The 18,066-nt window shown below is 35.6% G+C and overlaps 1 protein-coding gene across 1 annotated transcript; it reads left to right on the top strand.

Annotated features, from left to right (window-relative positions):
* The first annotated feature begins 53 nt into the window (after positions 1-53).
* On the top strand, positions 54-17,749 carry arhgap25 (Rho GTPase activating protein 25). The gene is made up of 11 exons (XM_039659614.2): positions 54-585; positions 4,666-4,865; positions 5,260-5,341; positions 5,525-5,638; positions 8,038-8,242; positions 10,691-10,823; positions 10,901-10,974; positions 11,064-11,185; positions 12,001-12,161; positions 12,905-13,488; positions 14,671-17,749. The coding sequence occupies exons 1-11, from the start codon at positions 522-524 to the stop codon at positions 14,870-14,872; spliced, it is 1,941 nt and encodes a 646-aa protein (XP_039515548.1). The 5' UTR covers positions 54-521; the 3' UTR covers positions 14,873-17,749.
* Positions 17,750-18,066: the final 317 nt, after the last annotated feature.

Raw genomic sequence — 18,066 nt, 5'->3', positions numbered from 1 at the left:
CAGAGGATCTACATGGTGCATCTCTTCAAGAGAATAATGAAAAATGTCTGAGATGAAGTTGGCCTCCTTGATTGAGGTACATCCTGTACAACCTGCATGTTCGCCTGTGTGAAAATTCATTCTTTTTCTGTGGTTTTCTTGCATTTGCCACTCACTTCCTCAGCACAAGAAGATTGTGGGGAGGATGGTGGCAGTGCTTCTCATTTATTTCTGTACTGCCTGACAGACAATCTGGATGTAATAACTTAAAAATAACTTGGTTTGGACACAAAATACACAGGCAAGCAGAGGGGCAAGATTCAACGTGTTTGGAAGTTAAAAAAAAGAAGCAGCATCACATCAGCAGAGGAAGGAGGAAGTAAAGAGGAGAAGAGGGGCTGACTGGAAAGAATGTACTCTTAGAATTCACTGTGTGTTTTGTGTTTGTTTGTTTGTGTGTGTGTGTGCGCGTGTGAACGAGAGAATGTGTGCGCGTGTGTCTCTGTGTGTGTAACCCTAACCTTTAGTCTAAAATTGAAGAAATGTCTCTGAGACTACCTCGCAACTGGGACTTCAGCACATTCAGAGCTGAAACCGCCAAGATAGGTGAGTGGCACTATGCGTTTAGCTGTGTGGTCAAAGGTCAAAGTCTTTTCCGTGTTTTAGGAATTTCACTTGGCCAAGTGGGTAGATTCCTGAGTGTGATCCTTTGTATTGATTGACAACAGCACGCCGCCTGTCACTAGGAACTAGAGGTTTGCTCTACACTGGCTCATGTAATGTGTGACTTATTTTATGATAAATGTAATTAACTGGGCCGTTATGGCCAGATGCGTTAGTGTAATTTGGATTTTTACAGTATCTGTAAATCACAGAAATAAGCGGCATAGTGATTGTTGATTGTCCACCCTTAGGCTATATAATTCTCTTGAGCATTTCTAATCTGCTACACGCATGTGTTTCCTTGTAATTCGGTTGAATCCCATAACCGCCTTTTGATTTGTTGGGTATTTAGGTGTGTTGTGACAAGATTGTGTACTTGACTAGCCTAATTTACTAATATTTTACTACAAGTAATGTACTGATTTGACTACATGTTCTCATTTATCTCCAGGCTGTTTAAAATATAAGTTATACTTAATATAAGTACATTGTTCTTATAGCCTTACTATAAAGTTAGGGTTAGTGTTTGTTTTAGGGTTAGTTGCTTGTAATTTACTGTTACTATTACTATAGTAAGTACGCAGTAACAGCCAACTACGTCACCTTAAAATAAAGTGTAACTTAAATCTATTGCTAAGAGTTAAAGCATGTCTTTCACCAGTTTTATGGAGCAATGGAGTATACACGAGGCAGTTTTATGGTTGAATGTGGTGGTGACTCGTGGTGTGTCTCTGCTCTGTCTGGTGGAGATGCAAAGCATTGGCCTATGTGATTTCCTCTGTTTAATCTTCATGCAGGCAGGAAGACACTGCAACACTCTCTTTTGTCTGAGAAACATGCTCATTCTCAGCTCAAAATGTCAGCATGTTATTAGATGCTATTGTAATGATCTATTATGCAGCCCATACAAGGTGTTTGGTTAATGTTCTCTGCAGTGTCCTATCTGCAATGGAGGACACAGGCGTTGTATTATAATCTAGGTCAGTTTATGAGAGCGAGTGTGGCTTTTGGAGGCTTTACATTTTTTTTGTTATTGCTGTATTGTAGCTTGATATTTAGCAGACATATCAGTTTTAGGCAGGCATTCATTATTATTTTATCATTTTATTTTTGAATCAGTCACTGCTTTATATCAGTTGTTGTTGGATATTTAAATGTGCATTATCGTTTCCCATATAATGTTAAAATATGAACAATATTAATTACACTTATAATTATATTAATACAATTTAACTATTTAAAATTTTCTCAAAATGAATATCTGAACATTCTAATGCTGTGATGTCTAAATTCACGTGTAGCATTTAAAATTATTGATTTAAGTTACGGGTATTAATTACTGATTTGTTTTGTTTTTTTATATATATATATTTTTACTTTTATTAGTTATTTAAACTATTTAGATTTTTTAATACTATTTAGAAATTTAATATCAGCCATTTACCAGTTACCGGCTATAAGATAATTTTTTTTACTGTGTTAATATTTATTCAAACTATTTTGAAATTGTATATACCAGCCAAAAAAAAAACCTTTCATATTTTGTTATTGTGCATCTGAAATTTACAACCCATTTTACTTCAGTAATATTATGTATTGGTGAAACAGTATTTAATTAAAAAAAGACGGGTCTCGACTTTATCCATCAGAAATTGGTATAGGGAAATAAAAAAGCTGGAGGATAGTGATAATTAGTTGAAAGTTGTTTCAGGAGTGGAGTAAGATCTTTTATTGAAAGATTATATACATTTTTCTTTGGAATAACATGCACTGATGAATTATCATTTTAAAATGTGTATTTTATTTGAATGTTGATTTTAGCTGCTATAGTCTGTTAAATGATGCATCTCAGCCAGAGACAATAGAAGGAGTATCTGAGCTGCTGAATGTGAATGATCAAAAATCCCTTTTCACTAATGTCACACACTTAAGCTTGACGCAGAACAGCTCGGCCTGACGCAAACAGCTTCTTGCATCTCTGCTATGATCTCCCTGGTAATTCATAGGGAGTTTCAACCTACTCTTTTCCCTTCCCCACCATAAAAGCTCCCCTGATCCCAGCGTGTGTCATAGACATGGGTGAGGTCAATGTGTGTGGGCCCGTGGTCCAGGAGAGAGAACAGTGCTCCGTGCTCTCCATCAGGCAAGATCTTCTCTAAATAGACCAAAGAAGCTGATGCTACGTGGGGATCTTTCAAAAACTCTACTTCCTGTAGCTGATGAGCCAGTAACTTCCTGTTTATCTTAGTTCTCTCTCTTCTGCCCTTTCCTCTGTTCTCAATGGGTTATAGCGAATCTGACTACAAAAACTCCAAGCTGCTTAAATCAGTGTGACACCATCTATTGTAAATTAGATAATGGCTGATTGATTGCTATTTAGAGATGTATTTATTGTAGATGCTTTCTTATTCTTATCAAAGAGTTTCATGTGAAGTCAAGTGTTTTTTTGGCTTCCCTACACAGCTTTCACTATGATGAATGCTGATTGCAATGCTCGTACGATATTCTCTAATTTTCTACCACCCTGGGGTGCGTTTCCCGAAAGCATCGTTACTTAGCCAACTATGGTCGCAAGTTCCTTCGTTATCAGCAGAGTTCAACGAGTCGGTGTTTCCCGAAACAATCGTTCTAACGAACATTAGCAAACAGCGTAATAAATCCTTATCTTGAGCAAAATAAGCAAGCTGACATTCAGTACAACCGGTTAGAATACATACAAATGTAATTTGCTTCTTTTAGTTTTTCAAAAGATTTAAAGTAACCTACCGATTTTGAAGAGTGCGCATGTGCGAACGTGCTCCACTATGTAAGAACGAGCCAAATATTGAGTCTGGTAATAAATCAAAATAACTGAGAACAATTATAAATAGTCCTCAGATGACATGTCTGTAATTTATAAAAAAATCTAGCGTTAATTGGATCTCAAGCTGTTTCAGTTTCAAGTAGTGCGAAACCAACGTGGTTTGAACAGCCGTGACCATAGAAAGTATATACACTAGATGTCACCTTGGGGTTCTAACTATGCGTCAAAACCGCCGCCATCTTGGAACAGGGGTCTTATCATAGGACTTGGCTAGGTATCACATGGGTCTCTACCTATCCCAACCCTCTCTTTGCCATGGGCTATCCCGTCAGAAAGTACAATTACAAATTAGATGTCTTTAGTCTCTTAGGCTAGTTGTCTCTTCCAGACACCAATGGGCTTAAATTAAGCACTGAAAATTGTTTAACACTATTCTCAAGTGTACAAAGATATTTGAAATTAAATCTGCAATTAAACTCCAGTGACTATTTCAATGAAAAAAATATGAACTTTGGTATTCACTGATTTAAGCTGGTTTTGCCTAGCAGCCATCTGATCTCTGTTCTTGACCAGTGGAAAACCGCTCTAAAAACCAGCAGACCAGTTTGACCTCTCTGGGAAACCTACTTAAGCCAGCAAACCAGATATGTATTTGTGTTATTCTGTTTTTTTCAGAACCAATTTTTCTGAGCTTTGTACTCTTATTGTATGTCAACCAGTATGTCAAATATTAGCAGAAGGTTGATTCTTGAGTGAAACATAACCGAGAACTTCATTAGGTTTCTCAAGGTAAAAAAAGGGCAATCTTTGAACAATGAAATGTTTCACTTTGATGTTTCAGTTCTCAAAACCCATGTGAGAAAGAGTCAAAATCCAATAATACCCTTTTGACCTACAGTAGGCTAAAACAATCTATTGCACAGTAACATCGACAGTGCATGGCATTGTTCCAGGCAGAGCTGTCCTTTTACATTTGTGATGGTCCTAAAGTTACAGCAGGACATTTTCTACAGCACTTGGATAATACAGCCAGTCTGCAAATGGTTGTCATGCAGGAAGCTGCTGGGTTACCACTCACATTCACCACACAAGGTGTTTTCATGATATAAAAATAGACTCACTAAATTATTTCAGTCAAAGGCGATTTCACTTTCTGCAAGTCTCGGACTCCTCTGCATATTCGTTTCTTATTCTCTGCCTACTTGTTGGTTTCCACTCAGCACGCTCCAAGAGTGTTATACCTGGGGAAGTGAGCCCTGGATCCACTCACACTGGATTTAAGAAATCAATGGAGAAACCTCTGAAAACAGGCTGGCTGAAAAAGCAGAGATCCATAGTGAAGAACTGGCAGCTGCGCTTCTTTGTGCTGAGAGGAAACGTTCTCACATACCATAAGGACGACAGAGAGAGCGCTCTCCAGGTAGGAGGCATGCATAAGTAATAAGTGACTGAGACTTTTATATTATTATTATTATTATTATTTTGTAATGCATATTTCTATTTCTTAATTAAATAAAGTTCCTAATTTTATGCAATGTTTTTTTCATGCAATGCCATTCCTTTCAGTCAAATAACTGAACTAAAACGAATTATTTCATCTGCTTTTCAAATTTTTTTAAAATGAAAAGTTCAATTTAAATATTATGATATGACACTTTTGAGTGTCGCTATGTTACCAAAACGTTGCCAAACTAATATTGATATTCAAAAATTAATATGAAACAAAAGCTTTCTAACAAAATAATATTGATTATATGATATTTATATATATTAACTGTCTGTAACTATTCCCTTTTGTCTCATTTTGATCTCAGGGAACCATACCTTTGTTCTCATGCCAAGTTAATGAGCTGCCATCAAATGCAGATGATAAATTCTTGTTTGAGATTATCCCAGGTGAGAATATATATATATATATATATATATATATATATATATACTGTATATATACTTTTGTAGCACTGTGTGTCACAGGCCTGTTATTTATGCTAGTTGTTTACAGTGTATAAGATGATCTCATGGCTATATGTGTTGGAAGGCAATATCATAAAGTTTTTTCTTGTGTGCCTGATGCCACAGGTTGCAGTACAGATCGGGAGCGAGATGCCTATGTTCTCATGGCGACCAGTCAGAGCGAGATGGAAGAGTGGGTGCGCTCAATCCGCAAGGCCATTGGATCACGGTCCAATGGAGGTATCTATTGTTATACCATACATACGTATTTGTCTATAAAGTTAATGATAGATTGAGGAGGTTCTAATATACACTAATTTTCTTCCACACTGTAAGAAAAGATCTGTGGAAGAACAGAAAAGCTTTTCATTTGCTGCCAAAAGATTATTTGTTACATTTGTACAGACATTTCCTTTATCCCTAAAACATGATAATGTGGTTTTGTTTACAGCATGTTTAGGTTGATTCAGAGGGACTGTCTCTATATTTTTCCCAGTAAAATATACACATTAGTCACTTTGGATGAAAGAATTAACTAAATGACTGACTAAATCTTGCAAACAGAGACCGTGCAAGGCAGAGCCAGTCCACTCATATATACAATGTATATGAATGGCACAACATTGGCTGGACCAGCCTAATTTAATTTTTATTTTTATTTCAGCTTAAAGGTTTAGTTCATCCAAAAATGAAAATTCTGTCATCATTTACTCTCATGTCGTTCCAAAGACTTTCGTTCATCTTCGGAACACAATTGAAGATCTTTTTGATGAAATTTGAGAGCTTTCTTATTTTCCTTTAACAGCTAGTACTACTTTGATGAGAAAAATTCATAAAGAGATAATAAAATTAATCCATATGAATTGAGCGGTTTAGTCCAAGTTTTCTGTAGAGATTACTGTAGATCGCTTTATGTGATGAAAAGATGAATTTAGTCTTTTATTAACATATTGATCAGGAAACATAAACAGAAGGTCAACCGAACATGTTTGACACGTGAGAACAAACCTCATTGGTTTTTGCAGAACTAAAACATGCTGCTTAACACGAGAATGAGCCTCATTGGTTCTTGCAGAAGCAAAAACATGCTGCTTAACACACGAGAATGAACCTTCACAACAAGTCAAGTCAAGTCACATTTACTTATATAGCACTTTTTACAATACAGATTGTTTGGGATCAGCTTTACAGAGATAACGGGAAAATAATGCAAAAAAAAAATGTTTCCAGGAGAAAATAGCATCACAGTCCACAAGTTCGAAGTCATGCCGGTATGAGATGGGTTTGTTGAGGATCAGTGCTGATGGCTGGGTAACACTTTATTTGAAGGGGTGTGCATAAGACTGAGATGACAATGTCATAAACATGACATGACACCTTTCATGAACATGAAGTAGTCTTTATAAATGTTTATGACTGTTGTCATGAAGTGTCATTCGGTAAATTATGACACTTTTAATGCTTAACACAAAGTTGACTTTGTTTAAATTTTCTTTGTTATGACAACTTGACATTAACCAAGACAAAAAAAAATGTCTTGATTATGACAACTTGACATTAACCAAGAAATCATAACCTGTCAACCTGACATCTTTATAACTAGTCCAACGTGTTCCACTTTACTTGAGGTAAGGGGAAATTTTAATGACACTGTTGTTAAAGCATTTGACAGTGTAATAACCCTAATGACATCTTTATAACTAGTACAATGTGTTCCACTTTACTTGAGGACAAGTAAAATATTCATGTCACAGTTATAATGGTGTCATGACGGCCAAAGTCAAAACCAACCACATATGACAGGGTAATGCAATGTTAACGCAAATCTAAATAACTTCTTTAAGTTTGATAATTAGACCTGTTATGACATATTTGTGACAGGTTGTGATTTCTTGGTTAATGTCAAGTTGTCATAACAAAGACATTTCTGTCTGTGTTAATGTCAAGTTGTCATAACAAAGACATTTTAAACAATGTCAACTTTGCATTAGAAGTGTCATAATTTACCAAATGACACTTAATGACAACAGTCATAAACATTCATAAAGACTCCTTCATGTTCATGACAGGTGTTATGTCATGTTTATGACAGTGTCATGTCAGTCTTATGCACACCCCTTCAAAAGTGTTACCCATTCTTCTTATGATGTAACGGGTATACATCGAGTGTCATGGGACAACCGAACGTGCTTGAGCTTCCACTAATAACTAATATGTGAGTCGGTGAATAAAAGCCTAAATTCAATCTGTTCATCATATTACCTAAAGCAATAGTGTCTCTTCAAAAAAATTGGACTAAACCGCTCAATTCATATGGATTAGTTTTACGATCTCTTTGTGAACTTTTTGAAGCGTCAAAGTGGTAGTTGCATCTGTCATTGGAGGGACAGAAAGCTCTTCGCAAATTCATGTGTTTCAATAATTCATCGAAAGTCTTGTAGGTTTGTAACGAAATGAATGGCAGAATTGTTTGGGGTGAACTATCCCTTAAAGAAGCACAATTTATAATCATTTGCCTCCTGTTTACCATATCCTGTGTGTCTAATGTATAATGTCCAAAGGGTGATCTATTCATAATGATATGAATCCATAGACTGCCACTGCTATGCAATAAAAGAGTTATGTTTCTTTCTTCAAAGTATTTGGAAAGAGCCTTTCAGACATCATGGTGTATGAGAAGAAATTTGGGCATCGACAGGTGCCCATCCTGGTGGAGAAGTGTGCCGAATTCATCAGAGAGCATGGTTTAATTGAGGAGGGCATCTTTCGCCTGCCAGGACAGGACAACCAGGTCAAGCAGTTCAGAGAGGCCTTCGATGCTGGAGAAAGACCCTCTTTCCCCAGGTAAACTTTCACATCTCTAGAACAGTAGACAACTGATTTGAATAAAGCACATGTTTACAAAAAAGTATTATGGTGGTACCACCATAGGCCAGTAATGGTATGCAATGGTAACATTACAATATGGAGCACCTAAAGATAACCAGAGGCCCCTGGCTACAAAAATGAATGTAACTTACATTGAGTCATTTAGCAGACGCTTTTATCCAAAGCGTCTTACAACTGAGGACTAAACCATGTGAGTCATCGTGAAGAGGCAAAAACAACGCAAGAAGTGCTCAAAATACAAAGTTCAGACATTTCTTTTTATGTTAAGTGCTCGAAGAGATGAGTTTTCAGTTGTCTTTTGAATGAAAGACAAAACACAAAGACTTTTCAATTTGTATGCTAATATGAATGAATTCAAATGACATAGCTTTAGAAATGTGTCTTCCTTGTTTTGTTTTTTTTTGCTAAAAAATCCTTGATGATACCAGCAAAATCCTTTTTGTCTTTTACCATGGACAGTTTTGAGTATGATTTGAGTATTTAAGAGTCAAAATGTCTTGTTCACACAGCAGCTTACAACACTGTATCTATGAACGTGCAATTGTATCTATCAACTGTGATCATAGTGACAGTGGCTAAAGGAATTGCAAAGATGGCGGCATAAATAAAACTGTAAAGTCTTATCACAGTTGAAGTGACAAAAAGTCGATGCGCTCGTTCATCTGTCAAGTTAACTGACAGCGGCTTTAGTGCCTGAGTGAAAAAGGAGCATTTGCGTCTTGCTCAGATCACAAAACTGACAAGGACCTTCAGATGACACACAGATTATATCCACATCTTTGTAAGTTATCAAACTCGTATTCAGCAAAGAATGGCTCTCTTGCACTGTATAATCTTACAGAAAACTAGTTGTCCAGTCCGGTTTTATTTACACAGCAGAGCTTTGTCACTGCTGTAAACTCCCATATATATAAAAAAATATTTAAATTTATTTTTTTTTTATATATATATTTGTGCAGCTAGTAGGCAGTGTAGGCCTTTGGGTTTCACCTCATGGAATCCAGTGAGGCCTTATTATACCATTTTACTGAATAATTATTGTAAGCTATTCGCGTACCATGGCATTTACTAGGTACTTTAAAGGATACCATGATATTACCATAGTACACTACTTTTCAAACTTTTGGGGTTGGGTTCATATATATATATATATATATATATATATATATATATATATATATATATATATATATATATATATATATTTATTTATTTATTTTTTGAATATACTTACAATTTAAAATAACTGTTTTAATATATTTTAAAATGTAATTTATTCCTGTGATCATGTGACACTGGAGACTTGTATCATTAAGCAAGTTTTCAATGTAACACGATCTTTCAGAAATTATTCTGATATGCTGATTTACTGCTCAAGAAATATTTTTTCTTATTATACAGTACATGTTAAAAACAGTTAACAGTTAATATTTTAGAGTTGATGAATAGGAAGTTCAAAAGAGCAGCATATATTTGAAATATGAATCTATTGTAATGTCTTTACCTAATTGAATGCATCCTTATTGCAACCTCAAAAAAATATTATTTAAGACAATATTTTGTAACATTATAAATGTCTTGTCTTTACTGTCACTTTCAATCTGGGTCCTTGCTGAATAAATGAATTAATTTCATTGTGAATGATTGTGTATATGTTAAAAACTTAATGTATTTTTATTATTATTATATATATATTTTGAAATTACATCAGGTTACTTTGAAGAGATAATGAAATAAATCGAATGATTAAATAAATGTCCAACAATAAAGAACTTCTAAAAATATTCGAAATAGATTGCATAATAAATGTAAATGTACATAATAAATGTTACATAAATAAATCTACTAAAATGTTTCGTTTTCATATGATTTTTGTACCTGTGTCAGATGACCATTGGTTTCCAGACTTCTATTTTTGCAGTGTTCTTTAAAGTATGCATGCGAATGGGGCTTTTATGTGGATAACCACACTCTGCATGACCATTTATGGTGAAACACAGCACTATAGTCTTCACAGACTTTTGAGGAAGTTGCATAGGTAAAGGGTTTGACCCAGAAAGTTTTAACTAGATCTGATAGAGAGAGAGAGAGAGAGAGAGAGAGAGAGAGAGAGAGAGAGAGAGAGAGAGAGAGAGATGTGCAAAAGCATGAGTTAGAGTGACAGTAGCACAGTATTTCAGAGGAACCTGGCACACATTGATGATCTGTGGCTGAGCCACATCCTGTCCTGACTAACAGAGATCTTGCCGTTCAACACACGCACATACACATTCGACAAGTAACTTTTTTTTCACTTTTTAAAGCACAAAAAAATGTTCTGTCTGAAAACAAGAATGGTTGACTGTAATAATGACAAAAAGGTCAAAAAAAAGGTCAAACTTTATTTATATCTTCTCCTTGCAGTGACACTGATGTCCACACGGTGGGGTCCTTACTCAAGTTGTACCTCAGAGAGCTTCCTGAACCTGTTGTGCCATGGACCCAGTATCAGGACTTCCTTGACAGCACTCTGATGCTGGATGCCACCACTGCAGCTGTGAGAATCACATTCACAAAGACAGTATAGCAGACGAGTAAGGATTATTTGACTAATTGCAATCTAATCAATTCCAGGGCGTAGAAAAGTTGGAGAAACAAATCAGCCTTCTGCCAAAAGTGAACTACAACCTCCTTAGTTACATCTGCAGGTACTGTATGAGCTAATATAATAGTGTAAAAACAGATAAACGGAAAAAATTGGTGAAATGCTGACATATATCCATATTTGTTAATGCAGATTCCTTTTTGAGGTCCAGCAAAACTCAAAGGTGAACAAGATGAGTGTAGAGAATCTGGCCACAGTGATGGGGGTAAACCTGTTCAAACCGCAAGTGGAGGACGCCATCAGTATGATGAAGGGTCAGTTGCCATACCAAGACTTATAAAACATTGTTTTTAAAATAACCAATTAATCAAATATAAAATATATATTTACCAGATATAAATGGTAAATGGAAATGCATTTATATAGCGCTTTCACAGAACCAATGGCACATATTGCCTCACATTGATTCACCCATTCATTCATACACCGGCAGCGGTGTCAGCCATGCAAGGCATCTGGGGTTAGGTGTCTTGCTCATGGACACCTCGACACTTGGTCAGGTGTCGCCAACCTTCCAATTTGTAGACAACCTACATGAACCACTGAGCCACTGCCGCCCCATGCTCTTTTGGCCGCCCCCCGGTTCTGGTTAGAGGTTGGCGACCCCTGGTGGCGAAAAATTCCTACATTTTATACCTTTAACACCTCGACTGCAATGAGATAACAAGTACGGTGTTATTGGTTGACACATTGCAGTGGTAATGTTCCGTGTTCACCTCTTGCTCACATACAAAAGCGCTCCCATGGTACAGAAGGTAATGACGGTTATGATCAGACTCCATGAGCGTCTTTTCCCACCCTCCAAAGATAAGCAGCTTTGGAAGGTTGCTCTTCCCAGCAAGAAAAACAAAAGCAAGAAGACCAGTGACCCACTTAATGCTTTGCGTCATCGAAATACGTCTTTATTATTGTTAGACGTTAGAGGTTTCCCAGTGGAGAAAAATCCTACATATTGTACCTTTAACAACTCGACTGCAACGAGTAAGAATAAGATAACAAGTATGGTGTAATTGGTTAACACATTGCAATGGTAAGGTTCTGTGTTCTCACTTCTTGCTCACACACACAGGCACTCCCATGATACAGAAGGTAATGACGGTTATGATCAGACACCATGAGCGTCTTTTCCCACCCTCCAAAGATAAGCAGCCGTCTCCACTTCCCAGCAAGAAAAACAAAAGCAAGAAGACCAGTAACCCTCGCAGCTTTGTGGGCTGGGAGTCTGCAGAGGTACCGATCACATTATCTAACATATAGATGGAAAACTAAGAAATATCAGGCAATTTCCGAATTGTGATTTGTAGTCCTGTAAAATTAATAAATAATGAAAGATTTTAAATATACACTACTGTTAATTTGTTTGAAAAATAGTAATATTGTTTATTTTATTTTATTATTATTAATATTATTATTATTGTTTTGATATATTAAAAATTAATAATATTAATAATTAATATTAATAATTTTAAAATATAATTTAATTGTTTAATTATTTTTTTTTATTATTTATTTATATTTATTCTATTTATTTATTTATTTTATTTCTTTTAAATTGAATGTCCTTGCTGAGTAAAAATATTAATTTCTTACTCGTTGAACTAGTGTATACAAGTTCTATATAGAATTATTATTATGCTTGGAAATAACAGGCAATTTCAACATTTTAAAATATTTAACCAGTTCTAAAATATTCAGCTAGAAATTGCTCTTTGAAACAATTTTCACTTTTAAGCAGTTAGATATTACAATGTATATAAAGTAATTTATTAAAATAAATAAAAATAAAACAAAAGCCATAAAAATGGTTGGAAATGTTTGTTTTTTTTTGTCTGTAGGAATGAAATTTAGATTAACAATTTATTCATATTTAAGAAAACATACATTTCTGGTTACATTTTTTTTTTTTGGGAGATTTCACATAATTACTTTCACACCTGTACCTCTTAAATGATCGCACCATTCTTTTCTCAAAGTGTGATGTGTCCTCCCTGTCTGAATCTCCGGAGGAAGAGGAAGTAGACACACCCGAGGACGAGAAGAGGGACGAGTGGTCATCTGAAGCAGGGTCAGAAGACACACCTCTTTCTCCTTCCTCTTCATTTTCGCCCTCAATAGACGTGTGGCCCGACAGCCCCAGAAAGCGGACCCAAACTCTACCCAGCTTGGGCTGTCCAGCAGTGGTAAAAACAGGCCGCGAGCCTTGGGATCGTTGGAGCAGGTTCCAGGAGAGCTTTAATGAGAATGACGAGAAAACATTCTCAGAGGACATCTTTAAGTTACTCGACCTGCAGAAAGTGACACTATTTTCAGGCGAGAAAAGTGAAAAGGAAAAAGTGGATGGACAAAAGGACACAGAGTACGATGTTGTAGTCAACCAGATAGACGCTCCAAAAACACAGGCACAGGGCACATCCCCTCTGCCCAAACCTCAGCCGAGAAACAACGAGAGAGTGGTGGCTTTGAGCAGAGACAAACCAGCAGCACCAGTCGACCCTGCTCTACAGAAAAGCAACGCAGCACAGCAAGAAAACACAGACACAACCAACATCATCAGCAGGTATAGCACAGTCCTTACCTGTTCATTAATTGCCTCACAGTAAATAGCAGTGTTTGCTCAGAATCAGGGATTTGAACAAACATCCTTCAGACATAGATTTTTGCACGCCAGACAAAATAATGACATGTAAGGGCCAGAATGTCAGAGACTTGGGAATGAGCTCTTTCTATGTGGCCCAGTAAGTAAGTACACTACCTAGAAACCATATAGCAACCAAACAGAACACTATTGTTGAATTTTGTAATAAATAAAATATTATAGGCCTATATTAATAATAATAATTTAATAATAAACATTTAAAGAGCACTTTTCATTTATTTCATATATTTTAAGTTCGCAATATCATGAAAAAATCTATAAAAATAACAAACAAAAAAAACTTATACACAACTTCACATAATATTGTTTTACTGATAAGCAACTTTAAAAAGGTATGTCTTGACCTGACTTTTAAAATATGAATGCTAGTAGCCTCTTTCACTTCATTTGGTAAAAAAATTCCAAAATTTTTTTTTGGAGCATAGTGACTAAAAGATGCACCACCTGATCGTATATGATTAACTGTATAAAGTTAGAAGATTACCATTAGAAGATCTTAATCTACGATTTGGATCATATCTCGACAGATCGTCTGAAATATATAAAGGGGTCAGATTGTGCTGAGTTTTATAAACTAATAAAAGAACCTTAAAATTAATCTTTTGGTGAACTGGTAGCCAATGTAATTCCATTAAAACCGGTGTAATATGTTCTCTCCTTTTTAATTTCATTAATACTCTGGCTGCTGCATTTTGTTTCAATTGTAGCTTTGCAATAGAGCCCTTAGGCCAGTGTAAATAGCATTATAATCAAGATGAGAGGAGATAAAAGCATGAATGAGTCTCTAGCATCATCCAAAGACAAAAACGAATGTATCTTGGCTATATTTCTCAGAGCCACCGTCCTGCAGAGTTTAGCTCCAACCCTGACAAAAACTCTTTAGTAATCCTGAAAACATTGATTAGCTTGTTCAAGTGTGTTAAATTAGGGTTGGAGCTAAACTCTGCAGGACAGTGGCCCTCCAGGACTGAAGTTTAACATCCCATGATCCTTCAGGAATCGTTCTAATATACTGATTTAGAACAATTATTATTAATGTTGATAATATATAAATGTATATTGTGTGTGTGTTTGTACCTTTAGTCTCCAGCAGAAGAACAAAGAGCTGAGCGCTACAGTGGTAGAGTTGCAGGCAGCACTAGAGGCAGAGAGCCGCCGCAGCGCTGGATTAGAGATCTTACTGCGCAACACAGAACGCAGCAGGGACGAAGCTCTCACGCGCAATGAGCAGCTCAACAGAGAGATTCAGGAGTTCCTCAACAGACCCACTGGTGGACCATCTTAGTGACGCCATCAAACAAACAAGGTTCAAGCTTAGTCCTGTCTAGCTTCTCACTGGAGTGCAAGACGAGCTATTTGGACAAATCCAAATGTGTGTTACACCTTGAACTGCTGTGAATAATGTCTTCGAAATAAGACCTGTGGTAATGTCCGTGATTTTACTAAAGTAAATCCTCTACAATGTTTGACACCTTATGTACAGAAATTATAGATATGATCTAGTTATTTGGTTTCACATCGGGATCGGGATTTGTAACATGACAAGTGAACTCTGAAATTATGCAGTATTGGACTGAACAGATTCATCGTTATAGAGATTTATAAAGACTATTTAATTATTTCCGTTGAAATGTGCATAGTATTTTCTAAGAGATCTCAAACAATAACCCCCCTCAAAAATATACCTGACAGCTGGTTAGTCTGGAAGACCATATAATTATCCAGCTAAAAGAAAATGTTATCAGAACTTTGACTCAGAACATTTTGGCAAGGATTTGAACAAAAATTCCTCAAAGATATCTGGTGTTTAATAACATTATCAAAACATTAGCACATTTATAGATTAAGGTTTACTCTTTAACATTCACATAACCAAGAAGAAATATTTTTAAAACACATTTTTTTTTTACAAAACTGGACGTTTTGAACGTTCTAAAAACGTTCAGAAATAAATTTTTCATTACCTAATTTGAACATTAGTTAAAAGTTCTAGAAAAGCATCTTAAGTTTAAGCCATTTTTTTTCAACAGAGAGAAAATATTTTCCACCTTTAATTATAAATAATAAATGAAAGAACTATTGTGTGCTTTTTAAAAAAAAAAATTTAATTTTTAAAATTAAAATTATTATTATTTATGTGATCGCTAGACTGCATTAGACTCCATTAGTGTCTGTGAACAATTTGGTGAAAAGGACAAAAAAAAAATTGGATTACTGTCAGTAAGTAAACATTTTTTTATCTGGCTTTTCTTTCCTACACCTTCACTTCTGTTGTCTGGTTGCAGTCAGAAAGAGATAGTGTGTCAGAGGAGATAAAATGTGACAGAGTGTGAGAGAGCAATGAGAAGAATGCTTTTTTAGATCTGAATTCACACAAGAGACCACATGTGTGTTTTCAAGGAAGGGGTAAAAAGACACTAGGCATTACGTAAGGAAGAGACCAGATAGCATTGTGTCTGTCAGCTGTCATAATTAAATGATAGGGGAGGAATTTCCTATTTCCGACTGGATTATACGGACAATGTGCTGCTCAAAATCAACAAAATGCTGATTATATGAATATATGTTGCTCAGAGTCATTCATGTGGTAGATTCCAGTTTGTTCTGTGATTGACATTTCTTCAGTTGTTTTTCTTGTACACTTTGATCTCATCATAGCAGAACAATAGTTTCAAAGATAAACAACACTGTGATCAAGTGTGTACTACACAAGAAAGATTATCTTAAGAGGAAGAGAGTGCGGGTGAGCTTTATACAACAGGTTACTGGGTCAACATTTCATGCACATAACCCTAATTAAGGTACGCTTGCTTCTTTTTGTTTAAAATGTACAATGAGCGAGTACACCATGAATCCATCTTCCAAACTGTTTTGTCTCATCACTACGGTTACGTTCTCCTATAATAATTTTAGAATGAGAGGGGCACAAACCTCTGCGGAGTAGCCCAGTACCTGCGTGACTCAGGAGAATTTGCTCCGGCTACAATGTTCTTCCACAAAACGCATGCAGTTTTGGTTTATTCACCACTAGAGCACCAAAAGTTACTTAGGGCTGTATCCAAAATCACAATAATATATACAGTAGGGCTGATACGTGAAAAACAGTTCAATTCAATTCAAATTTATTCGTATAGCACTTTTCTCAATTCAGTACATATGGTTTTAAAGCACCTTTACAGAAAGTGCATTTCAGAAATAGCAAGTTAGTTAATCATGTAAGGGCATAATAAACAACAAAACAAATTACAGAAAAAAACCCTAAAATAAATTAACAGTATTTAACAGTATTCAGGTACAGGGACAGTAAAGAAATTGAATGTTTCATTGAATAAATTAAATAAAACTAAATTCTTCTCACTCTCTTTTTTTGTTTGATTAATGACACAGACAGCAGCAGGAATTTTTGGCTGTTACTTTAAGAGCTGATGTACAGATTAACATACTGATACACTCAACTGTTTACATTGATACGTTCACGTCAATACCTGCGTTTATGTACCCACCTAGACAGGCATTTTGACAATTGTGTCCGTTTCGGACCGTTTAAGTGCAATAATCTGTGAAATAGGTTGCTGTTTTGGTAATTCATCCTTTCATCTCTTTCCTTCTGAAAAAGCATAGTTCCTAAAGTCTAATTATAATAAGCTAAAACAACTAATTATCAAGATATTTCTTCATCATCAATAACTCTTTGGGGACCTTGGAGTAAAAAATGGCCAGTTTAGAGGGATTAAATCTTGGATCAGATAGGCTGAAATTGATCTCTAGGAAGTATTGGAAGTAGTTACTCTGAATGAAGCATTCCTCTGATAATTACCAATAAAGCAATGGTAATCTGATAATGTGATAATCTGGTAATCTGATAATCTGATAATTACCAATAGGGTAGGGAATGGGATATGCCCCTGTATGAAGTCCCTCTATTGGGTACTTGACATCTTGAGCTTCTGGAGATGTTTTCCAACCAATTAGTTCAGTTTACTTAATTTTATTACGCAAACTCGTTGCCTTAATTTCATCAAGTAAACATAACTTAATCGCATCAAGTTACTCTTACTTAATCCATTTAAGTGTTTTGTCAACTTAATTCTATCTGTGATCTGAGGAAGTGTCCTCCCAGAATGCATTGTGGCATGAATAAATTAATTGCTTTGTTTTTCTATTTTTGGCTTTATTTTACCATTGCAATTTTATTCGCTATCGTTATATTGGGGTTATACTTACAAGAGGCCGCAAAAAAAAAAAAAAAAATCCTTTGTAATCAAATAATTGTGATTTCATGTTGCATCACTGCAATCAAATGGAAGAGAATTACAAAAATATAAATTAAGTTCCAAGTGCCCAACTAAAGGGAACGTTAAACACAATAATGGTGAGAAAAGGGAAATCAACAAGTCAACTAAAGAATTTTGATGCTCTCCCCAAATTTGTTGGTGTTTTGACTATAATATTCAAGATTGACTGTTTCAAGATGAATAA

The sequence above is a fragment of the Pimephales promelas genome, chromosome 4 (genome assembly GCF_988280905.1).
Source record: "Pimephales promelas chromosome 4, fPimPro1.hap1.1, whole genome shotgun sequence".
Taxonomy (NCBI): Eukaryota; Metazoa; Chordata; class Actinopteri; order Cypriniformes; family Leuciscidae; genus Pimephales; species Pimephales promelas.
Note: the sequence above shows the minus strand (reverse complement) of the source record. Positions and strands in the feature narration are given on the sequence as shown.

Coding starts and splice junctions, on each gene's coding strand:
- arhgap25 (XM_039659614.2), top strand. CDS start 522: ATGTCTCTGAGACTACCTCGCAACTGGGACTTCAGCACATTCAGAGCT. Junction 8,243..10,690: donor GAAAGACCCTCTTTCCCCAG/GTAAACTTTCAC, acceptor TTCTCCTTGCAG/TGACACTGATGTCCACACGG. Junction 10,824..10,900: donor TGGATGCCACCACTGCAGCT/GTGAGAATCACA, acceptor AATCAATTCCAG/GGCGTAGAAAAGTTGGAGAA.